This window comes from Pomacea canaliculata, linkage group LG1 (genome assembly GCF_003073045.1).
Source record: "Pomacea canaliculata isolate SZHN2017 linkage group LG1, ASM307304v1, whole genome shotgun sequence".
Classification (NCBI taxonomy): Eukaryota; Metazoa; Mollusca; class Gastropoda; order Architaenioglossa; family Ampullariidae; genus Pomacea; species Pomacea canaliculata.
Genome location: NC_037590.1, coordinates 27,025,590 through 27,051,546, shown reverse-complemented (window position 1 = coordinate 27,051,546; position 25,957 = coordinate 27,025,590). Strand labels below are relative to the sequence as shown.

The following is a 25,957-nucleotide window of genomic DNA, read 5'->3' as shown; positions in this document are numbered from 1 at the left end:
GAGAGAGAGCGAGAGGTGGAGACTTTCATGTAAACTTCGTTAACAAATGACAAAGAAAAGACAGAAAGTCACAAAACACTCCTGTTTCTTATCGACGTCTCAGACAAAACACTGCTGACGAGGGCTGAGTGGCTCGGAGCTAAGAAGTCAGTCAGGACTCAACTGCCGACCTGACGCCGGTTATCTGGCGTTCCTAACACCTTGGCAATGACGTTGTCAGGTTTTGTGTCCTGCAAAGCGCTGTCAGGTGACAACGGGGCCTCTTCTGTTGCTCTGAAGTACAGCCTGAGTCTAGTGGGACCAGGCGGCCACAGACGGGGGAGGGAGACTAACAGTTGCACGAGAACAGTTAAAGACGAACTAGCTACACTTCACTCTGGGTACCCACACACAAATTGAAACCATTCAAAGTTTTAATGATGCTCCAAGGTACTTTCAATGATCATAAAATGTTAGTAAAAATATTTAACGGCATATTTATTCAGTTTGCTGCGTGTTTGTCATTGCAAGACTACTTACAAGTATGAAGATAAGTCTCATGAACTAAGAACGTTACAGGTAAGAGGGACACAAAATGATCTCAGTGAGTTAAAATGTCTCCAGACCTCCGCAAATCCTTTATAAAATAAAAATAAAACTACTTCACAAAATCTGGATGAATACAACCTTCCGGTCTAAAGATACACCCCTAACCCCTAGACAAACATCACTGCCCATAAAAAGCCAATATCGTGACGTCACGTTGGTACATAGCTACACCTAACGATCCCAGCTTTTCCGTTGGCCGAGTCCAACGTTAACGCATCCATGTACAATTCTGACGTCAGTGCTGTTGACCGACACGCGAGTGTGTGAGAGAGAGAGATAAAGAGAGTGAGTCAGTGAGTGTGAGATGAAACAGTGTGTGTGTGTGAGACAGTGTGTGTGTGTATTCGCGCATGTGTTTCTATTTGTGTGTGTGTGTGTGTTAGTAAGCGAGGGAGAAATAGAAAGAGAGAAAAAGCAGGCGTATGAGTCTGAGTGAAGAAAGCAAGGCTACCGTTAACATCGCCCAAGCATCAAGCAGCTCGCACAGAGCAACATCAAACTCGGACAGCCACCATTCATACCTAACACAAATAATCATCCATCTGCCAGAAATGAAGCTTTCAAGCGTCACCTTTGTGGTTTAAAAAAATAGGGTATGAAAAATCTGGGACTTGATGCATGGTATGTGACAGCTACACTTGTAGAGGTCGCGAGGGCAAAGTGAATGACCGGCACAGGGAGGAATGCGGTGGCAAGACTCACCGCCACACAGGTGGGCAGTCGCCAGGGGCGCACAGGGCTCTTCGCTCTCTTACATGCATGTGCGACACTTTGGACAATGCGCGTGCGCTCGTGTCTGTGTAACACTCACACCTATGCAATCTGTGTGCGTGTGCGAGTTTGTGTGCGCGTGCTCGCTGGTTCCTTGTGAATGTTGGAAAAGACAAATGATATTTAGCTAAATTCACTAAATTATTTTTGTATTTCTATTTATGTGCAAAATATTTATATTTATGTGTATTTCTATGTAAAGTATTCCTATTCCTGTGTAAAGTGTAAAGTATGCCCATTTCTGTTTTTTAAAGGTTTTGCCACGAAGTCCTGTGTCCTGTGTCTGCTTGTGTGACCTGAGGTCTCGCGTCACGCTGCTATCGGCGTACAGAGACCTTCTGTCTCTCTTCACTGTCTTAGCGCATGTCACGTGACATTAAAGTGTCACGACATTAAAGTGTCATGATTCATCTCACAGTGACAGCCTACACTACACAGATGAGCATGTACATTATATACAGTGTTTATACTGTGTGTGCAACATGCACTCCTTGTGTCGGTACAGGTGACATGACAATGTGTCGCCTCCCATCCTGGTCACGTGTTACTGTCAAGGGTCTTCAAGTGCTTGCGTGTGCATGAAGATGATCTTTGTATATTCCTCTGACACTTGCTTTGTGCAAATTACTCCGGCTGTCCTCCACGGACTACTTTGAAAAATGTGTGACAAGTTTCTCCGTTGACAAATAATACAGAAGTGCAAAATTCGCCCCAGACGGTGGGGTTTCAGTATGATAAATGATACCTTCTGAAGATACAATGCAATAAGTCGTACAGGACTGACTAACTAAAGCTTGTGACACGGCACATTCTTTTGCTGTGTAGGATGTGACACCTAGTCATACCTTGAAACAGGCGGCCATTAATTATACATGTAAACGGCTCAGGACGGAGTGTTAATGATAACAGCCACGGTTGTTACATCCTCCACAAACAAGTTTCCCATCCAAGGCTGTACTTTTGCAATCTTTAAGCACTGCTTATCATAATGTGGGCTGATGATACTCTTCATACCCTGCTCATGGACATTGTTATGAAAGTGCAAAGATCATCAGCACCACCCACGTCCGTTTGTTCTCGCCTGGAACAGCGGGGTGGATGATGGCGATGATAAAGCAGAGGACGGTTTCCACACTCGAAACTGCAAATACTCGCACGTGGGTGTGGGTGTGTGGCTGTTAAAAGGCTGTGGAACTTACTAAGCATCATCAGAGCTATCTCTCCCAGCAGCCACCCATTTTGATGATTTGATCGTTGCACGCCAAAGACAAACAGAAAAAGTCGAGAAGCTGACCTGACCTCTGGTAAAGAACCAGAACGAGGCAAGTAATAAGAAAAAGGTCAGATGTCCGGGAAGTGGACTATCATGTCCGCCGATGACATTCACAACTATCTGCTTGATGACTGCCGACAAGGCCTGTCAACTAACGGGCTCAGCGGGGTGGACGAAATTGTATCACGAAAAAAAGGTTACGGGGATGGGGTGGGCGTTAGTGGATGCTCTACTGCATAACCTCATCACCATCATCCCCTACCCAGCTCTAAATCCTGCTGATTACCATCTCTGATTACTGTTTGCACAGCTTGCTGTTTACTATCCGAATAGTTTGTTGATTATTGTCGCCACAGTGATAGAGTGCATTGATGTGCGAATTGGGTGAGCGCTACAGAAGTTTTATCTATTCTTTCTCTCTTTGTGGATATGCCGACAGGCCGACAGATGTGCTTTGCTAGCAGTTTCCCCTTTTTAAAACTTTGCCTGTAGTATTGCAACTCTCGAATCAGTAGTGTTGGAATCAAGGGCACATGTTTCTCAGCCACTTTATGGTGCTCGGTGTTTGCGACATCCCCACGTTGAGTCACTCCACTGGCATTAACCCTTCCACCGACAGCAGGCAGGTCGCTGCAATAACCCTGCGTGTAGGGGAAGGCATGCAGGTTAATGGGTTTGTCTCAAAGTCCACCGTCAGGTGAAACCCAAGCCAGCTGACAGCTTCACACATTATCATATCATAAGCCAGATGTCAATGGTGGCGACGCACTCGGCCCGAGCGCTTCACGCTTGACTGATTTTAAAGAAACCGCGAGTCTTCACTACATTCATCGCATTCAACAGACAAGGTACAAGTCAGGGCTCTATACCTGACCAGCAACCATCTCTTCTAGTCATCGCCCTCATCTTTAGAAAGTGGCATTGTTCAGCTCGAGGCTGGGTCTGAAGAAGAGAACACAAGGAGGGGACGAGAGATACAGCGAGTGTGAGGCTCGCCTGCTGGAGAAAGCTGACACTGGAACATAAGGACACCTATCTGTTGGGAGGATAGCCGGCCGCCCCGAGTCCCAGTGCACAGAAAAACTGTACAAACAGCATATATAGCTGTCCATTGAGCAGTCCTCATACACTGCAGGCATCGGTCGTTCCTCAGGGGTAGTCAGTCTTGTAGTTGTAACAGTAGTAGTTGTAGTTGCTTCTCCTCTTCCTTTTGTTTTGTCCTCTTCCTTGTCAATTTGTTTTTTGTTTGGTTGTGTGTGTGGTTTTTTTGCTGGCTGGTTTCCTGGCAGCTTAGAGAGAATGTTTTAATTGTTAACTTCAAGCTCTGGGGGCAATGATAAGCCCAAGAAGCAAGGGAGCGATTATGTGGGTTTCCAAACCCAATAAAACAAACTCAGAGCTTGAGCTTGGCTGTGCAGCCACCCGGGAGTTGGCCATGTGGCATCTCTGTCCCTCGTACGTGTAACCGGTAATCCCATGTCTGTATTTAGTGAGTTCTCCCTCTAGACACTGTTTCACCCTCTGTTCGGCTTTATATGGCCACCAGCGGGGCTTTATAGTTAAAACAAATTCCCTTGAGAATTTATTCTTCGGCCGATTTAGTTGCAAGAAAAACTCAAATGAAACAGGACAGAGTTGTATTGAGAATGTGAAAACTCTGACCATTGCTTTAACAAGTGAATACTTTTTTTTTCAGCTAGGATGGCAGTGTCCTTGCTGACACTGAGAAAGTTCACGAAGCATTGTTCCCGCTGCCCAGACCCAACTTGCGGATGTTCTGGAACCGGTAAAGGGAGGGTGGCCGAGGCTTTCCGTTTAACGTTGCGTAAGGATGAGGAGAAGCAGCAGTGCACCCTTGCACATGGCGAAACAGGAAATGCGGTGCATGATGGGAACTGCAGTTAGGAACACGTGACTCGGGCAACTCTAGCATGCATGCCGAGCCCACGTGATCCTCACGACCCAAATCGCGAACACGTTGATGCATTGGCGACTAAGCCTGATGGCGAAATCTTTGTTTTTATGTTTCCTACCACCTGGTCCAGGTTGTTAGTGCTATTTTCTAACTTTCAAGAACTTAAAGCATCACGACACATGGGATGCAAAATGAGAAGACATGAAATTAGTCGTCTGCTAAATTTATTGTAAAGGGACTACTGCCAAGCACATCGCATCAAGGACTGCTGCAAGTCTCACAAGAAATGACCGCTACAAGTGTCTCAAGGAGTGACTGCTACAGTCTCATTCCCAAATACTGAAATGGTTCAGTCTTTCCTAAATAGAATTTATTACCGGTTGGAGAAAACAAATTGTCCTAAAAGTGTCACCCGTGAGACCTAACTTGCATCATCTTAGTCCGTAGTCTGCTTAGCTTCCATAATTGTCTTTTGTAAATGTCTAAGACTTATAGCAAACCGACTTTTATTTACTAGCTCACCGCACACTCTAAGATGAAGGTTGTTGTGCAAACTCTGACTGTCGATGAATACAGGTTATGCCCGTTGTATTGCGTTGTTCTCTACAAGGCGAGCCTATGCGTAATGTGCTTGTGCGTGCGTGTGTGCGTACGTATGCATGTATGTGTGTCTGTGACGTGTGTTTGGAGTACGTGACACCATTGGTGCTGTGGCAATATCACTGATTTGGCGAGGATGAAATAAGTGTGATTAAATGTGACAGTGCTGCCGGAGTAATCAAACAAGAAAATAATGAAACTAGAACATTTTGCCTGCGGAAGAAACGAGCGCTGCCCCTCGGATCGTTGTGGATTCGCGATTTAGGCCGCGAGCTGTGGGTGCGCAGCCAGGACATGGCGACCTTTGTGTGGTGAATGGACGGAAAAGATTTCCTGTGTACCCGCTCTTTCTTCCATTGACTGGGAGTGTGCGGGGTGGGCGCTGAATGGCTTCACCTGCGAGCGGGTTAATGAGGCATAATGATGCCGCGCCGCGTCCTCGCGGGCTTCCGACAGGCGGGTGCTACACCCGAGAGACTTTGCAAGGCGGGTGCTACACCCGAGAGACTTTGCAAGGCGGGTGCTACACCCGAGAGTTTGCAGGGCAGGTGCTGTACCCGAGAATCTGCAGGCTTAGCAGGAAAACAGACCTGAGAGGTAGCCAGCTGGTCGTGCAGTCCTCTGTAGTGACCCATTCCGGGTGGGGAAAGCCTGAAGCCCAAGGTCCAGGGTCCAGTTGTAAAACATATTTCTAAAATTTAAAACTTTTCTAAACAAGCACATTTTAAAAATACATTTTTCAAAACTCACTCTTAATTCGGTTAGATGTGTTTCCTGAATGCTTTAGGAAAGGTTTAAAGTAGTTTCCGTAGCAGCTGAGATTGTTGTAAAGTGGCTACAACATTTTAAACTGTGATGATCGTTGTTGTCACAGTCAGATATGAGGAAGATGTTGACATGTTACGAAGTAAACAAAAGACCCTAACGATGAAAGGAAATTCTATTCGCTGTTTTTCCACGGGAGCTGCCATGTTTACATTACTATCTCATTTTTATATTACGAATCAAGCTTAGGTGAGTTTATCTATTTAAAACGATTGTTAGATGCATCTTATAAACTGCTTTAACTGATTTAAGGCCTAGGAATGCTAACAATTTTAATATGGTCCTTCAGTCTGTGGGTTGGCAAGCTGTAAACACTTGTAACCATTACATCGTCCTCATCATCTCTTCACTTCTCTATAATTATTAGATCGTCCTCTGTTATTTATTCACTCCTCTGTAACCATCCTCTATCCATCCACGTTGATGTACCTCACACTGCCCTCACTCCTCTGTAACCAAGTACTTTCGTTTAAGCTAATTCTGCCATTATTCTCTGTAACCAAACTCTGATGTAACAATTATTTTAATGTACATGTGTATGTATATAGTCTTCTACTGCCATGTAACCAAATGTTTAATATATCTAGTGCTGCCATTCATTCATCTACAACCAAATACGTGTACCAGTGCTGTGACATCCACTCCTATCTTCTCAGCATTTCTTGTCCGCGCATGCTTTTGTTTGTCTGTCCCTGGGAGTTTGACCGTCTCGCGCCTTTCCTGGTGTTTACCATCAGGTTTATCAGATCGCACGCGTCCGTTTATCGCAAATATGTTCCTTGCCTTTAAGATACAAATCTGCCGCACACGGGTTTAATGAAAAGCATGTACAGCCTACACTGAGTGGCCGCTGCTGTTCCCACAGTGCGGTGGTGAGTCTGTCATCACAGCTCGCAACAGGAAGTTGTTGTAACTCGCTTTCTTCATAATAGCAGACGAGGCATCTGATGGAGTTGCTGCTGTCCAGGAAAGGAAGAAAGGAGAACAATCTGCCTTTTCACAGACAAAACATAAACTCAGACTCATATTGAAACTGGGTCTTGTCTAGGTTTACATAACTGTGCATGAGGAGGTTGGCCTACTTCCTCCTGATAAGATGGACCGACTGTGGATCTGGTTCGTGCACGTTTATCTCTGAGATCAGCTGTAAGCCAGGAGTACCCCGGATAGCATTCATCTTTAGTCGACTCATTGACTCTCGTGAGCACAATGCTTTGGCGTCTGGCTGGCCGGCTGGTAGGCTGTTTCGCCGTGACGTAGCTTTAGTACAAGACCGCTCGACCCTCCACCTCATCTTGAGGTCACCTCGTGACATCCACACGGCCCTCCAGACCACCTCTCGAGGGGATGGCAGCAACTAGTTATTAAGTACTTGTTACATTAACATTTGAGTCTCCTGTCATATAATTCATGACAGAAACTGTCATTAACTCTTTCTAAAAAAAAAAAAAAAAAAAAAACCAAACATTTTGATGACTGGCATCAAGATTTGACAGGATTGCGGACTTTGTTTGTAAGTGAGCATTGTTTCTGACACCTGTATGTGAGCCGTTTGTTGCAGACAGTATGTCATCCTGACTGTACGCCACATCCCAGAATAAGCTTCTCGTGTTTCTCGTCTGTCAATGTGTCCCCCGAGACAGACCTATACACAACACGTGGTCCACAGCTGGGGCCCACCTTGGTTTGTTGCTGCTACCTATAAACATTAGCAACATGTCTGATGGATCAACTTTTTATTGCGAAGAAGTGCTCTTTGAAAGAGAATAATTAGAAAAAGAAATATCTGTAGCACTGTTCTAAACAATCAAGGCGGAGTGTATAGATTGAGCCTCCATCCCACTCCCCCGTGCACCTCCAGGAACTGGAGCGCTTTGCAGCACGTGTCGGACTGTCATTTCAACCTGAGTTTTTGTGACCAGCTCCACACACAATGGATGGAAGGCCATCTCATGTTGCAGTGACAGTGCGTGGAAAAAGGCTTGACCTTTTATTGCAATATAAATAGAATTTAAAGAGGGAGGTGATGGTCGAGTCCTGTCTTATCATCACCGTAGTCGGCCATCGTGCAGCTTCATTGCCATCAAGACAGAAGAGAGGAAGTCACAAAGTAAGATCTGAGAGCATCCACTGAACAATGAAACAATCGTCCTTATGACAGGAAAGGGTTTGTTTACTTTGATGGAATTCTTGAAAGCAAGACATGATAGAACCGGGATTTTTAGGACAAAGCGACCTCTGGTGGCGGCTTGCCTGAGTTGTCTCTATTTCTGAGTCTGGGATGAGACACAAGGCAGCGCTCCTGGCACAAACACCTTGTCCATGGTTGGCATGGTCGAACCGTCCCTGTCTCCAAGCTGGGGACAACCGAGGCCACCTGATGGACCGTTTGCTCTGTCTCGCAGTGTGTCCTTCCACAGACTGTTGTATCGAAGTGGAGGCACTTTCCCGTCAAAGCAACTAACCAACCAACAGGGCGACCTCATGTTAAAGACCTGCATAGGAGAGACTGGTAGCTTCAAGCAGACTTTGCATGCTGACACTCCATGTGTACAGACATCCATTGCTGACCACGTGACCCTGTCATTGGAGTGAACTGCTATTCTGTGTGTTCCAGCAACAACTCTCTGATGTGACCCTCAGCGTTTGCTTTATCTGTCTTGGAACTGATTAGCGTGATCTTGTTAGTGCTTCTGTTTGAAAACAAGACCCTCTGCTCGAGACACAATGAACTGTTAGCTTTTATAGTTAGCTATCGTGTCAGCCATACCAGTTTGTAAGCAGAAGAAATACTTTTGTATCAGAAGCGCTTCATTTTTAAAGGGAAAGGAGTTGAAATGCTGCTGTTAAAAGGAGAGACTCTAATGCTGTCAAAGGTTCGCTTGAGGTGTTTGAAATAAGCATTTCCACTTATAAATGTTTGAAGAATTTCACGCTGCGCTTGGTAGCATCTGTAATTTGTGCTGGGAGCGGCTGCTTTCAAGTTGTGAAGCTGGCGCCCCCTGCCAGGCTGGATGCCAGAAGATAACTCAGTAAAGGTATGCATACACAGACACACGTGTATGCATGCTTTCGCTAGGTTCTCCATTTGCATTTCCTGCAGTCGAATGCACTCAGCTCAAATAACAAGGGGCTGATACAGAACTGCAGGTCTTTGAGAATTGTTGTGTTATTGGTTTGTGGGTATTAGAGGTGGCACTCATTAAACTGTCCAGTTAGAAAACACACAAGAGACAGCTTCATGTCGGCTCCCGCCCAAGTATATTTAAATCTCTTAACCGGAACTAAACCTTTTACGTATTGTTCATTTTGGGAATAAGGCCAACACTTGCCTTATGTCACATCTCCCTTTCTTTAAAATGGACATTGTTTCAATATAACTTAATTAACATTAATTTTAATATTCTTGAATTTCCTATTCAAGTCTATGTGCGTTTGATTCGAGTCAATCATTTACAAGTCAAGTCTCTGTGGGATCTTGATGATCGACCACTCTTGGTAGTCTTGACAGGCTGTCTGAGGAGCGATGACTTTGGACGCTGGCACTTCCTGGCTGCGGCTCCTGGACATGGCTCTGGATTGTCAACAGTAACGTCTGGATCATCTGAGTGTAGACCAGACAAGGGGTCGGATCCTCTTCGGACTTTGGGTTTGTTGGAATAAGGGACGACAGAGTCTTTGGGATAGGTCTGGAGTCTCTGGATTGGGATCTCTGGGAATCAAGAGACGGCGGTTGCGTCGTTGGCGACCGTAGGGAGTCTCTACCTCATATGACCTGTTGGCAGAGACTTGATGATCGTCCCTGGTGTCTGGGTTGGCTTCACCCAAACTGGCTGACCTGGTTCCAACTCAGCGGCTGGTCTGGCACGGTGTGCTCTGTCGAAGTTCTGTTTATGTTTCAACTTCTGCATCTCGTCTTTCTTATGAAAGTCCTTCCTTTCTTTTCCTTTTTTCTCGGAAAACTGAGATGGTATTGTGGGGACCATGGTGCGTAGTCTTCTCCCGAACAACAGTTCTGCTGGACTGAGACCTTGCTGAAGTGGCGTAGCGCCGATATGTGAGAATCGCTAAATAAGGATCATCTGCCTTCTTCAGGATTGATTTCACAGTTTGAACGGCGCGTTCGGCTTCGCCATTCGCTTGTGGATAGTACGGGCTGCTTGTTGTGTGAGTGAACTCGTACTGTTGAGCGAACGTTTGGAACTGCTTGCTGGAGAACTGCGGGCCGTTGTCTGAGATGACGATTTGTGGGAATTCCATGGCGGGAAAATATGCTCTTAACATGGTTGATGACTGTTTCCGCCGAAGTATTCTTTAGGTGTGCCAACTCAATATAACGTGAATAATAGTCCACCACTAGTAAGTACTGTTCTTTTTTCAGTTCAAAGATGTCCATGCCAACTTTCTGCCAAGGGAATGCTGGTGTGACAGAGGGAATGAGTGGCTCAGGGGGAATTGGCCTCTCTTTGATGCAAATTGTGCACTTCTGTACCATGGACTCTATCTGCTTAGAAAGCTTTGGCCACCAAACGCTCTCTCTGGCCAAGGCACGACATTTTACGATGCCTTGATGTCCAATGTGAAGTCTGTGGAGAATGTCTGTTCTCAGTACTTCAGGGATGATCAGTCTTGATCTGTAGAGAAGAAGTCCATCATGTTCTGTGACTTCTGAACGTACTGTCCAAAACGTTTTCAGTTCTTCATGTTCTGGACTAGAACGTGGCCATCCATTGTGGAGATAATACAGCACTGTCTTACAAACAGTATCTCTTGCAGTCTCATTCTTGATTTCTTCGATGCGTTTTTCACTGGCTGGCAAGCTCTGAATCACTTGCTTGATGAAGATCTCTTCTTCTTCACTTCTCTCATCTTTCTGAGTGTTTCTTGCTGGGGCTCGTGAGAGTGTGTCAGCAGTCACGAGATTCTTGCCTTTTGTGTAGACAATGTTGTACTTGAACCTCATCAGGCGCATCCGGAATCTCTGAATTCTCGGAGGTAGATCTTCAAGGTTCTTTGTTTTCAGTAGAGCCAATAATGGCTTGTGGTCAGTTTCGATTGTCAGATCACGAAGTCCTGTGATGTAGTCACAGAACTTTTCACACGCCCAAGTCACTGCGAGTGCTTCACGCTCAACCTGCGCGTACCTGCGCTCAGTTTCCGTCATACTTCTTGAAGCGTAGAAACTGCTTGAGGTGACCATCTGACTGTTTCTGAAGTAATACTGCACCGAGACCGAAAGATGAAGCATCTGTGAGACGACGGTCGTTTTGTCAGTACTATAGTGTGCCAACACTGGAGCTTCAGTCAGCTGTTTCTTAATCTTCTCAAACGAGGTTTCTTGAGCAGTGTCCCAACACCACTCTATGTTTTTCTTGAGCAGGTCACGTAGCGGTTTGCTGTCGTTTGCGAGGTTAGGGCCTGCAAACTTCGCAACGTGGTTAACCATTCCTAACAATCTTCTGAGATCAGAAATGTTCTCTGGCTTGGGAAAATTCTTCACAGCAGACAGTTTCTCTGGGTCGATGGCGATCCATCTTTCGAGATGATGTGCCCGAGAAGGATATCTTCTCTTGGCAAACTGGCACTTCTCGTCGTTCAGGGGTAATGCCCGCTTCTTGAAGCGTCGACATCACTTTCTTCAAGTAACGATCATGTTCTTGCTTTTTCTTACCGAAAATGAGCAGATCGTCAATGTCACAAATCACATTTTCATGGTTCGCCAGAAGTTGAGACATTCGTCGTTGAAATACTTCTGGCCCTGAACTTATCCCGAAGGTAAGCGTGTATAACAGTACCTTCCAAAAGGTGTGATGAAGGTTGTTAACTCCTGACTTCCTTCATCCAGTGGAAGTTGATGGAAACCTTTTTGCAATCAAGCTTGTGAACATTTTTGCTCCTGACAGCTGGGCTAACAGTTCATCTGTGACGGTAACGGGTAGTTCTCTCTGCGAACTGCTTCATTTAGTTTGCTCAGATCGACGCAGATTCTGACTCTCTCGTCGCTCTTGGGCACCACTACTATTGGGGCGCACCAATCACTGGCTTGGTGACTGTGCGAATCACTCCCTGTTCTTCAAGTTGATCCAATTCTGCCTTGACTTTCTGTTTCAAGGGCAAAGGTAAGCGTCTTGGAGCTGCTACTGCATATGGAACAGCTTGTTCTTTCAGACAATCTTGTAAGGATCTTGTAGACTTCCTAGTCCTCTGAAGAGTTTGGGAATTCTTCCTTGTACTGTTTTCGTGGTCCTCTATAACTGTGTTGATCTTCTTCAATCAACTTCAACGCTGTAATGCTGGTCGACCTAGCAATGGTTCTTCAAGTGTTTTTACGACATACACATCTTGCAGTGTAGAGACTTCTTGTATGTCAGTTTTGCCTTGAACATGCCTTCCACAGCTATCTCAACACGACCTGGACCATACAGTTTCTTGCGCACTTTCTGCAATGGTCGCTTGGCTGCTGGAACTGCGGTCTGAGGTACAACAGTAACATCAGCTCCGGTGTCAAGCTTAAATACAATCTCTGTGTCTTCCATCAGGAGACTGACTTTCCAAGGATTGTTGTCACACTGCCTACAATCATACCCATGTAAGCTTCTTCGTCTTCTTCTTCCTCTCCACTGTGTGAATCGTAGAAGAACCTGAAGAGCGACAGACTGCAGCGTAGTGACCAATCTTGGAACATTTCTGCATTTAGCGTTCTTTGCTGGACAACCATCTCTGTTGTGGGAACCTTTTCCGCATCTAGAGCATGGCTTAGTCTCTGGTTTTCCCCGAAGACTGGCTTCGTACCGCAACGAATTTTTCGCTGACCTTTCTGAATCTTGTTGATGTTTTCTCAACTGTACTCTCGCTGTTGCTTGCCAACATCGAGTGTGCTTGAGTCTTGGACGTCTCATGAGCTCTGCAAATTTCTATTGCTTCTGGAAGCTTGAGTGTTTTCTTCTGCAACAATTTTTCACGCATAGTGTCATCTTGAACACCGATCACAAGTCTGTCACGAATCATGCGGTCAACATCCTGAAATCACATGATTTTGCTAACTTGCGTAAAAACTGTGACGTAAGTATCAACTGACTCATCCTTGTTTTGGTTTCGGCTATGAAACTTGTAGCTCTCATACACCTCATATGTGTGCTACCCAAACAAAAGTCGTTGAACTTGTCGATGACAGTCTCAATATCTTTGTCGTTCTCCCCTTCTGCAAAGGATAATCCTTCATAGATTTCTTGTGCGTCCTCACCAATGCAAGCTAATAGAAACTGCACAACGATAAGCTGAATCTTTTTATCAAGGCGCGTAGCTACCTCATAGTTCTGCCACTGACGAATAAATTTTTTTCCAATTTACTTCAATGTTAGAAGACAAATCCAGCTTTGAGGAATCGGAACGTTTGCAGTGAAGTGTGTGTCTCTGATGTGTCTCCGCCATCTTGCGAGAAATGTCACTTTGCGAACGTACGACGCAATATTTCAAAATGAGAAAAACGTGCCCACCTGAAAGTTTTCTGGAGAAATCACACAGCTAGCACTTTGCTGCTCACTTCTGACACCATGTTGTGTTATTGGTTTGTGGGTATTAGTGGTGGCACTCATTAAACTGTCCAGTTAGAAAACACACAAGAGACAGCTTCATGTCGGCTCCCGCCCAAGTATATTTAAATCTCTTAACCGGAACTAAACCTTTTACGTATTGTTCATTTTGGGAATAAGGCCAACACTTGCCTTATGTCACAAGAATGAAGTCAGAAGTTTGGCCCATACACCTAGCAGCTACCCGCAGCTATGGTAACCTAGACACTTGCCAGCTATGATAGACAATTCTCAGAAAACTAGACTACGCGAGAAAGTTTCTCGACGACTGATCCTCAGGTCTTACAGTGAGCGTCCCGACAAGAGATCCGAACCCACAACCTTTTGGTTTTCACTGCAGTGGTGACAGGCGAGTATTTCTACCATCGGATCCCTCGACACACCTCCCGGGAGTAAGTAGATGCCGAGGGCGCAGGTATTTGGTCACGTGCTGCTGTTTGGTCTGTGAGCACGGCGCATGCGCAGTCCCACCCACGACACAGGCCCCGAGTTGTGTGACGACGACTGCAGCGCCGTGCAGCGGCTGCTGGAAGTGAGGTGTCAGGTGGGAAGCAAGGGCTGCACTGCTTGTCATTTGATGCTGACAGTCGTGGTGCCCGGCCCTGCCAGCCCGGTGCTGAGCTGCATCGTAATGGCGACATTAACGTGACACACGTGTGACACATGCGTGCAAGGTTTCCAGGTCAAGGATTCAGCGAGAACAACTCTGGCCCAAGCCTCCAGACAGAGTGATCTGCCCTTTGCTTTAAGTGCGGAGGTGTGCAAAACCAATTAAAGTCTAAAGAGAGGCTGATGTAAGCCACTGACTGACTTATCTTTCAATAAAGACTAGATTTTTTTCTGGGGAAGAGTCTAATTATCTATGAGCTCGACACATTTCGCAATCAGAGCTGCAAGTTGTGCAACACACATATTAATTACACAGTCCAGCAAATAGTCCACGCTTTTCAGAAGCAATAGAGAGCAGGAGATGCATTGTCCTCCAAGTCATTGAAGAGTTGTATAATAGGTGAACGAGGTGCTAAGCTGCTGAATAACCAAATAATAAGTGAATAACTTTGGCACCACAGTAGGCGTACGGCAAGGATGCCAACTATCACCTGTGTGGTTCGACATCTTGCGGAAGAAGAAATGGCGGCTGAAGAGGCTGAGGGCGGGAGACGGTGTAGTCTACAGTTGGAGACGTCCTCGTGGTCGACGTGGCACGGAAAGGCAGGGCCGTTAGAAACGCTGATGTATAGTATGGAACCTTCCTGTCCTTCTTTGACCAGACCTCGTCACCAAGCCCTCCGCATACCTTTGTCTTGTTTTAAGCTATTCACCAGACCCTCCCTTGCAAGAAATTTATGATGACGTAGCGGTTTAAGACGTTTATAACGGGAATCAGGCACTGGGAGGTAGCAGACCCCATGCACTGGGGGTTAGAATGGATACATACATGAACTGAGGGACCTCGAGATACACCTGCTTCTTCCTTCCCCCTTTCTAGATCCTCAATCTGTCCGATTCGTCATTTGAGACAAGTACGCATACACAATGTACAGACACATGTACAGACACATGTACACACGTACACATACACACATGTACAGACACATGTACACACGTACACATACACACATGTACACAGGTGCACATGCACCAGGCGGCGTCCCACGTGCGTTGACACGTCCGGCGTGCGCGCGGTGCCGGAGCTGTACGGTCTGCTGCTCTCTAGCCGCCTGCACAACTTTGCTTTAAAAATAACAGAACAAGCAGCGCAGGCCGGAAATTCGTTTCACAGACCTACAGTGTGTGTCAGGAGTCAAACGAAAGGAATGTGAGAACAGCGAGCATTGCCAGACACCAGCAAGGAACATGCTGCCTGTCCCTCGGCCCTCGCCGTCTGGAATTCCCGCTCGCAGAATCAAGGTTCCCTCCCTGGCTGCCTGCCTCTCCTCCTGCCATCTTCTCTCTATTGCTCATCCCACTTGCCGCTCTTGACTCTGACAGTGAGTTACTCCATGCCACGTCTGGTCTGCCTGCTTATCCACTCCCCACCCACCGGAGTGTGTGAACGGAGGATGCGTCTGAAAAATATTAAATGACTGAAATCTTTTTTGTTCATTTTTGTGGATGTTAAACTTTATACCTCACTACTGGTCAGCTCATAATGAATATTATAGTCTTTTTAAATATTATAAATCGCTACTGGCACCTTGCCTTCCTCTACTTCTCTCCTTATCTCTCTCCCTCCCTCGCCTCTCTTGTCGGCCTTTGTACGAGATAACATAACAAACGTGATTTTTTTTCTGGAAACATCTTTAGCCTGTTAACCATGTGAACATTTTCTCTTCTTTTCTCGGATCTGGTCAAGGTCAAATTTCTTATAAACGCTTTTTCTAGGTTACTGAAACTATTCATACATAAATAGATGACATACATACATGCACTACGTACATATATATGTGCGTGTATTCATTCATAACTCTAGACTGTTAGGCAAGTCACAGTCTCCTGTCACGGATGAAACATTGTCGGCATTAATGACATGTTTTTACGAGGTTGTAAGGAAACATGTTGCAGGACTCAGATGTCAAACTTCCTGCTGGAGTGTGCCTCGGTAAGAAAATATTATTTCTCTGGCTGTCCACCCGACCTGCAAGGCTCTCTAAGTGCATATCCTCATCAACAACAGCTAGCTTTACCAAAATTCCAGAATTTTGAGCCCCTCCCACGGTCACTGGAAAGCCCCAGCTGTGGGTCCAGGTACAGGGAACTGGGATTGCGAGAGTTCCGCTTACACTGGAACTCGGGTAGTGCACGTGCACCGAGCGTCCGTCTGTCCTCATTTACCTCGGAGGTAGGTCCGGGTACTGGGAGAGAGCAAGGTGCTGATGTCAGGCAAGGTCCGAGTCTCTCGTGGGTGGGCGCAAAACTACCTTCTTGTTCGGTAAAACTTTCAACAGCTTCTCATGTCTGACAGCATCCTTCCGCCGTCTCCCTCCACCATCTGACAGCCCTTGTTCGCCTTCCGCTCGTCTGAGACATGATGCAATCTACTGCTGCAGAAGGTGCATCCCAGGGGTCAGGACCAGGGGTATGAGGACTGGCTGAGTAACTCATTAGCCGGTAGCTTCTGCTCCATTCCAAAATATTTTCGCTTCCATTTCTTATGTTCACACGTGTGTGTGTGTGCGCTGCTCACAACTTACTGTTGTGTATTTGACAGTATTTTGTCAAACATTTTACAATATCCTTGTAACAGCTCACAATCTGTGGTCATACATTTCATAACATGTTATACAGCTCACATTATGTCGTCAAACATGTTACACAATGTTTTGAAATATCTCACAATATGTCACATGCTGTCCCGAGAAGCTCGGTGAACACATAGTTCATGTGCAGTTCATTAAGTTGTAAACAGGTCGTGTTCAGGGTCAGGATGACGAGGCATCTGTTTGTGAAAGTCGTGAGGGGCCCCACGCTTCTGATTAATATGGTAACTAGGCTCCACATTAATTAGTCATTGCGTGCTCTATCACAAGCAATAAGCATCGGGCCCCGCGGGGGCTCAGAACGGGCCTGGTGGTAGAGATGTGAACCCTGGCCAATGCCTTCAAATTATTATTCTTCCATTCCTTTACCTAACTTTTTCTGTATCGGATGGTCCGACAGACGGGTACCGGTCGAGCTGATGTGTAGTTCTGTCTCGGAGAGACTTGACTGGGAGTGTCGCAGATTCTTACTCAGAACCAGAGCTTCTCAGGGTAGGTAGGTGTGGCTGGGCGTCTGTTCTATAATTGTCCATCGTACATCACACATGTCGCTAAACAACCTGCCCAGAGCCCGTATATCATCTCGGCATCCCCAACATCCAGAGTAACAGAGCAGACAAACAGGGTGCAGGCTCTTATTTTGGAGCACACAGGAATCAGCATTGGTAGCATTAAATGGCAAGGCAAGTCCAAGCAAAAGTTCTGATTTTTTTTTTTTTTTTTTTTTAAGAAAAGCGGGTTGAAGCAAAATAGTTTACTTAAAATTGTATCTACAAGGCAGCTCCGAGGAGAGACACAGATATCTGGGAGATGTGACAACAGCTTTTAACCCTCGCAACGTGACTACTGAAACACTGCAAGCTGCCTTGATTTGAGGACGGTTTGAAATAAAATGTTGACAGTAAATGTCTCAGTAGAATGAGAAGTAGTTTGCTAGAATGCTCCAAAGTAGTTTGCAGCCAAACATTTGTCGAATTTCAATCAAAAAACACCTTTCGTTACATAGAAGTCCTCGCTATAGCTAGTGTGTATAATGTGATTGTTTATACTGTCGGGAAAATAATGTTGGTAATGCCTTAAATACATTGGATACATTAGTCAGTGTCCATGTCTAGAAAATTGTTTGTTTGTTTGTCTGTCTGTCTGTCCGTCCGTCCGTCCGTCCGTCCTGTATGCAGCAATGTAACAACAACCGGTCTTCACACAGTTCCATCACACAACCTCTCACTTGAAATCATTTTATGGCGAGGTGATCTCGAGATCCCATTGACAAGTGACAGATTGCTGGAATGGTCAAACAAGCTCATACCTCCAGCCGAACTTTTTGCTTTTCTGTTAGTTCTCCGCGTTATAAATATGTCAGCAGATTTTGTTGTAGAGGGCTTAGTGGCGGAGGGTTGGCATTCGTGACAAGAGGCTGCGAATGGAAGGGAAAACCATTGCCAGTCACCCGCCACTTGTCGGGTAGAAAAGCAAACGCTGGCTCTGACCTTCCATTCACAAAAGTCTCGACCACCCGTGTGTAAGAGTGAAACTGGGGTACCAGCACCCCTTGGATTTCAACCTGGCGTCTTGTGGGCGAGTATCTTCCTGAAAGGCACTTTATGATGAGCATGATTTATGTCTGGTAGCGGCTGACTGAACTCTCTCGAGTGCTGGCAAAGATTAATACTCGTGCGGACCGCCGCAGCCTCGGTTTGGACTTTTTGTGGCAGAACTAAGTTGCCATTGCTAGTTATTGGCGCGTTGGCAAGGTCTGTGTTCTCGCTTTTCTCGAGGCATTCTTGTTGGCGGGACCTGAATGCCTGCGAATCATGACGAGCCACTCCTCCCCTCATTCAGGTCACTTCTCGCTGTCTCCTGCAGCGCACAAAACACACTCAATAAATTAGTGGCTTTGGGAGGTTTGCAGGGAACCTGGTCACAGCTCTCACTGGGAGTCACCACGACAGTTGGTGGAGACAACGTCTGTACAGATATACAAAAGTGAACTTGTATAGTCATTATTCAAGATTTACCGATGTTTAGTCGAATCGTATCAGATGATACTTTGCAAACTTTGTGCCAAATATTCCCCTTTGTGAGACTCCAGCGAGACATTCACACCTGTACACTGAAGTCAGCCCCGTGACGTCCCTGTACCGGTGGTCACGCCTGAGTCACGTGCCCTCCCAGGGTTCAGCCTGCCCGTAGTTCGGAAATGTCAGCAAACCGTGTAAAAACCTTGTAAAGTCTCTTAAGTTAGTTTATTCGCTAGAATTTAATGATTTGGATATTGTAACGAACTCAATCTTTCACTTACAAATTCTATGAAGTCTAGTAAAGCTTTAGGAAATCACATCAAATGATCACGTGCAATGCTGATGGCAATACTGATCCTTGTGGTTGCTGCTGCTGACAGACCAACCGACAGACAGACAGAAATTGGCAACATTATTGTAACCTGTGTACGTGTGTGTAGGTGTGGTGTCTACCATCTTGTATCTCGGTAGTGACAGACTGAATATGTGTTTCTCAGGACGGAACATGCCTGGCTCCATTGTCTTCCCTCTGTCTTTTTGTTGCATGCATTCGTCCTTCTGTCGAGCAGCATTCTGCGCGTGCATACACCTGACAAACTGTCGTCTGCACCCGCGGTTTACCACCTCCACTGCTGCATGTCACGGTTATGACGAGGGCGGCCCATAGCATCCCATGTGACGACCCTTCACCCGAGCAGCCGAGACGTCCTCCTGCGCCCTCCCTGTTGTCTGAAGAGCTCGGCGCCATAAACCAAATATTTCACGCGGCTATAAAAAGCATCGGCGTGTTTGAATGTTGGGCTACTGCCACATTAATCACACGCAAAAGAGAAAGACAAGTAGGTGTCTCGTCCTGCACTTTGTGGGATTTAGCCATTGTGTGTGTGGAACAGCGTGTGAAGTCATTTCCCACCACGGTGGACGGGAAAAGGTTTGAGTTTCACTAGGTTGTAAAAATCATGGCGTAGTTTGGGGATTAACCAGGATAAAGATATCATTGCTACAGTTGGCAGAGACGATGATGTGTAGATCGCTTCTCTGCAGTTTACAATATCTTTATAGTCCCGTTTATTTGACAGGAGCACAAGCAGATCGTGTCTGGTAGAGAGTGATGGTTGGCTGGCTGCTTGGTTTGGCGGGAAAGTGCTTCCAGAGCATCATGAAAAAAACCTCCGACGACCGGCTCTGCGAAAAGGTGTCACGTGTAGAGTGTTCTGAGCCGAGATTTGAACCCAGAGCTTCTCATGGGAGAGGTGACAAGTGAGTGTTTCAACCATTACACTACCGGACACTCCTACAGAAAGTGTTGGTGTCGATTTGCCTTAACAATCCTTTTTGGACACAAAAAATATCGCAAAAATTCTACAATATAAGCCATTTCCCAGAAATCGGACCTGGAGAAGGACAAATAGCTGAAAAGGAAATCATGAAAAAAGAACACATTTTGTAGGAGCTGTGAGAGCATTGACACATTTTAACCCCTGGACCCTATCGCTAGAAAGATGCTGTGACCACACTGACCACCTGCCTGTCACACAGCACTGGTCACAGGAATATCAAACAGAAGGCCGGCAAGCCGCGGCACGAAGCAGCAAGACAGCGGGTTGTCGCCATAAAGGTGTGGGTCGTCCGAGACAGCATGGTGCGCGCGCACAAAGGAAGTTCTCTCTCTATCTCGCGCCCACCTATTCGTGCTCCTTGGCGGCGAAGTCTCGGTCTCAGTTTTCTGGCAAAGGAGACAGGCGTAGTTCTGTATTTGCCAAAAAAAAAAAAAAAAAAATTTAACTTGGAAACGCACAGATGCGCCATAAAACTATTTTTATCTCTCTCCCACTGGCTGAGCTCAAGCAAGCGTGGAAGCGTTTGAAAAGGACCAGGACGGCCACAAGTTAATAGCCATCCCCTTGAGCCAGGACTGGCCAGAGGGAACATGTCATCTGTCTTCTGTAGGCATGCAGTTTTGTCACACAGGTTTTTTTTCTGAATTTGCAGTCATTGGGCTGAAGTGTATCATCAGTCACTGCTCATGGCGTTCATGGGTCACTACATCAACTAGACATCACACTACATCTACTAGTCATCACACTAAATCTCTAGTAGTCATCACACTAAATCTCTAGTAGTCATCACACTACATCTCTAGTAGTCATCAGTCACTACATCGAGTCATCAGTCCTCCCTTGGAAGTGTTTCCGTCGTTTTTCCTTCTATCCTCAGGAGCACGGTACTACATACGGGTCTCACATTTTGTCGTCTAACAGTTTTGTCCTTGTTGCTGTCGGCCTTCGGGACACCTGCTGGTCTCCATCTCGATAAGTGTTCATCAGTTTTCCTTTCCTTACTAGTGCCACAGTACTCCGATCCTTAGTTTCCAAAACTCACTTGATAAAAATGCTGACTACACCTGTCAGTGATCTGATCACAACTGCTTGTGTCCCTGACAGCTGGTGTTGTGAACAATGGTGCCAGTGTAGTGAGCAGAGCTGCCAGTCGTCTGCCGACAGCTGTCAAGGCAACAGGACTGGCAGTCATCTGAACAAAGTTGCCTGTGTTGCATTGTCAGCTGTTGGAACGGAGTTGTCAGTGCTGTCAGTGCTGTGAACGGAGTTGTCGGTGCTCTAACAATACTGACTTCTAGTATTTTCTATAAGTTTCCGGTGTATTTGTAGTTCACATCACTCTCTACTGTTGCCTGGTGCACCTCACCACTACCACCGTCCCAGCATCCGCAGGCGAGCACGTGCTTGGTGCAAGTTGTTTGCGCCTTGCAAGAGGGTACCACCCGGGTACCGTGCTGTGGCATTCCTGTAGCGTCCGTCAGCCACGCGCCACACATTGTAGCAAACTGCGGCTGTCAGTTGTGTACCCGACTGATCTTTCACGACCGGAGCCGACGACCTCGTCTGAGAGTTGCAGGCTGGTGGGGCACGTGCACTGAAAATGCTGCTGCCTGATAGGTCTACAGTATTACAAGTGTTCTCGGGTGGTTTTTATTAGACCTTCACTTGCCGGCGTCGGCCTTCTGTTAGCGGGAAGTATTTTGACTGCTTTGATCTTAGTAATTATGACACGTTCAGAAGAAAATTATCGTGGGATGAGGACAAGGCGAGAGGAAAATAAGGTTCCATACTTGCGACCTTTGACCCATGAGAAAAAAATTGGACACGAACTGTGCTGAAGGTGATATCCACCAACTTGGGTAGTGAGCGAGAAGTATTGTCCTGATCATATTAATACGATCTGGACATCGTCCAGGTCAAATTAGTAGAATGCAGGTATTGTCCAGGCCATATCACCAGGTGATCTAGATATTGTTCAGATTATACTACTGGGATATAATAATTGTTTGGTTTGTTCTAATGGGATTCCACTGACAAATTATACGAGATGTGTCTCGGCCAGGATGCTGAGGGCATTATGAGAAGGTGCATCTTGACTACTTCACGACCATTCACCTGCCCACAAAGCAGCTCAAGTCCTCTCTTGAACGAAGTCACCGAGGCTGTCCTCTTGCACAACGCGATAAGCAAGGCACGTGACGGTGCGCGTGCTGAGGCGTAGATGGCCGTGACCCTGTTGAAGACAATTACCTGGCACTTAGCAAAGAATTGATAAACAATCCACGGAGAACGTCAGACATCACGTGACAGCCACGACTTCCTCCTCTGACTCCACTCTCCGCCCTGTCTCTGCCCACAGCTCGCGACTGCTGACGTCACTGCATCACGTGTCTGACAAGGACCACCAGGAATATGCTGATGATGACTGCCAGACATTAACCCACTGTCATGACCGCCAGAGACCCTGTGACCGGCCAGCAACATGACAGAACGGTAGTGACATTAGACAAGGACCTGCTTCTGTTAGTCAATTGGTGTCCCTCTCACTCCGATAACTCCCAGCATTCTCAGCGCGAAGTTACATTATAGTAGAGTTGGCATCTGTACGTGTCCTGGACACACCGGGTACTTCACACAACCAACACTAGTCCAGTCTGTCGACTGCGTTCAGGTGTGTGTGTGAGAGAGAGACAGGGCATGATATGGGCGGGGTGCCGAGTATCTGGTGTAGAGGTTGTTCCTGGACTGCTGAGTGTAGTTTGGGTTTTTACGAGGAAGTATATGTGACGACATAACGGCTATATGCGTCGATGATAGAAGGGTTTGAAGTTGCACAGTCTTTTTGATCGTGTGAACCATTTCATGTAGTGCCATGATATCTCAAGTGTACAATCGATCGATTAATCAATCAATCAATCAATCAATCGTTTTATTTGCTAACATGTTACTGAATACGTGTTAAAAGCACAGCAAGCAGCGATTCCTTCAGTTGAGTGAAGTCTTATGACAGAAAAGATTAAGAGGTTTGTTATGTTTGACAGAAGCATGCGAGGTGTGTATACACATGGCACGTGTGGCTTTATACATCACTGTCACAGCTCTGTCTACCAGTCTACACATGACAGATGTAACCTTATATATCACAGTCACAGAGCCATCTACCAGTAGATGTGTGTTCTTGACAGTTTGAGGTAAACGTCCATGGTCTCGAGTACCATGAGGCGCGTGCAGGGTACACGATGTCATCGACCAACAGAAGATTATTGTAACAGTATCGGGTACCTCCCGACGGTGATTCTTACTGTCACACAGACCATGTCATATTACTATGCCACATAGCCGATGTCAACCAGATATAACAATCTATGACACAAAACCATACATATAAAATGATGCCAAGAGTTTAAATTTCTTCCGTCCAAACCCTTCCAGGTCTGTCCCTCCGCACGTGAGACCAGATGGTCAGGCTGTGTTCCTCCTGAAGCAGGCCATTGTCCAGACTGCCACCTACCGCAAGAAAGGTGTTCTCAATATTGTGGAGTGTGACGATGTCTGGCATTCTGTATACATGGAGGTCAGATATCATTTTGCTAAACTTAGTCCATATTTTTAACTTTGTGACATATTTTGCAGTGCCTTGCCTCCGACTGTAAAGGCCACGTAGACAGTGTTACCGCTTTTCCCGAGGTGGACCGCAGATTGTTTAGAAGCAGGATGGTGGAGGTTAGAGATGTTGGGGTGGTGGCTGTAGGCTGGTAGCGTGGTTGTAGATAACAAAAGAGTTCCAGAAGATGTTGCCAAAGCACCAGCTGTTACGGATTCCTGCAACAGATGAGGAACCTCTTTACCAAGAACCCATGTAATATCTGTACATCTGGGATTCCTGGCTCCATTGTCCTTTGAACCAAAAACAACATTTTTAGCCCCAAGATTTAACATGCAGCTGTGATATCGGCTAAATTAAACGAGAATTCCTGTAGGAGCATTAACCCTATCGCCTTTAATCTAATGGGTTTTTAGCGATTAAAAGCGAATGTTGGTGTCGCAATGGAATGTTAAACAGAAACAAACTCGAGATTCTGTTATTTATCTTATCTGTCATTGTTTGTGTAAATACCTAATCGACGGAATAAATAAAAGACACTTGAGTCTTTGGATGAAACTAAAGAAATTTAATTTAGGAGTGATGTCTTATTTAACAATGTATACATTTACAAAAAGTATTTGCCGCCGGGGCAAATGCCTGAAAACTCGAAAGACGAAAATTTGGGCTGAAAGTGATATGAAGAAAGAACTTTGTGCTGATGACAAACTTGGTGATTTGAATATGACATTTCATTGAATTGCAGATGAATGAGCTAGATACCAATGTTACATCGGGGATGGAAAGTCAGTGAAAACATAAAGTGTCACCGAAATGAACAAACTGCTTGCAGTGTCAGTCTCTGCCATCTTGGAGAAAAGCACCGTGAAAGGTGGGTGTTGCACCATCCGACACTGATGCCTAGGAGATGGCGAAGAGAGTGTTATAAGTATGAACATAAACTAGCACTGGTGCAAGATGCGCCTTAATAAACATCAACAAACATGTCGGTAAATAAACATTTTTATTGCAGGGGCGAATCTTTGCAGAATCAGAGCGATGCTTTGCCGAGTGCTCTTTGTCAAGTTCAAATCGCTTCATCATATCAATCATCTGAAGTGGTGTCGCTGGCAGACGACGGTCACAATAAAACAATGGGATAAGCAAGACCACGCACGCGCGCACACACACATAACCCCTCCCTCCCTCCCTCCCTGTCCTTTCGGGTTTGCACACGGAACTAAGAAAACTGCTAAATTTTGATTGGATGTTGCCATAGGACACGGATCTAAACGAAAGAGCCTCATCACTGCCACTTACCTTGTGGTTGTTGTTACAAGCAACGGTTCCCGTGGCCTGGTGTAACAGCAGGCCGTGCCCTCTGCTCGAGAACAACAACAGTGGCTGTAATCAGACACACAACTTCCACTTCCGGCCAGGACGCTGCCTGCGGTGCTGTGAACCTGTTCTCACCAGGGTGTCGGCACACACTTGGTGCAAGCTGTGCTCGCAGCAGGGGGGGATGCTGGTATACCGGGGGTTCAGCTTAACTTAGTTTGAAAGGTCGTGACGTCATCAGACGCCATTTTGGTAGACCGGGTGTCCGAAATGTGTGGTTAATAAATATGCCGATTGAATGTGTTAATGTTTGGAGTTTTAAGTACATGTATTGTAAACCCTTTGTGGTTGAAAGGTGGTGGAGATCAACTGGAGGATTATCACGAGGGCGATTTCGCCATAGTATCGTGAACTGCTCAAATGATGGCGTCTCAAGCTGTCTTGGGTACAGCATACTCCTTGGTGTTTGTACTTGAACTGCATACCAACTTCAAGCCCTGTACAGTCTTACCGTCTCTATCAGAAGTGGGGAACAGCTGGCTGAACAGTTGGTGGAACAGCTGGCGGAACAGTTGGTGGAACAGCTGGCGGAAGTAGGAGAATCGTGCGACGTCATGTCGTCTGCGTCTCTCAGCCAATACCCTCACACCAAGCGCTAAATATGCAGCCCTCCATATGTGTATATTTGTATATTTGACAGCTTCTTTTGTGCCATGCGCATCGACGAAGGGCCGTGGGGAGACTGGTGCGGTGGTTCAAACACTCGCTTGTCTCCCACCACTGCAGAAAGAAAGAGAGGCTTACGGTTCAGATCTCGTCTCGGGACACTCTTTATGTAACACCTGTTTTCA

At 46.1% G+C, this 25,957-nt stretch overlaps 1 protein-coding gene across 3 annotated transcripts; it reads left to right on the top strand.

Annotated features, from left to right (window-relative positions):
* Positions 1-17,142: 17,142 nt before the first annotated feature.
* LOC112576466 lies at positions 17,143-25,600 on the top strand. 3 transcript variants are annotated; one of them, XR_003101849.1, is made up of 4 exons: positions 17,143-17,316; positions 23,618-23,759; positions 24,535-24,660; positions 24,802-25,600. XR_003101849.1 is itself a non-coding variant. In XM_025258907.1 (3 exons), exons 1-3 carry the CDS (start codon positions 17,160-17,162, stop codon positions 24,580-24,582), a joined length of 351 nt encoding a protein of 116 aa, XP_025114692.1. In that variant the 5' UTR covers positions 17,143-17,159; the 3' UTR covers positions 24,583-24,795. The 3 variants fall into 3 exon arrangements, 1 of the variants encoding a protein (XP_025114692.1); XR_003101848.1 differs by lacking the exon at positions 24,802-25,600 and having other exon boundaries at positions 24,535-24,795; XM_025258907.1 differs by lacking the exon at positions 24,802-25,600 and having other exon boundaries at positions 17,143-17,320; positions 24,535-24,795.
* The last annotated feature ends 357 nt before the right edge of the window (positions 25,601-25,957 follow it).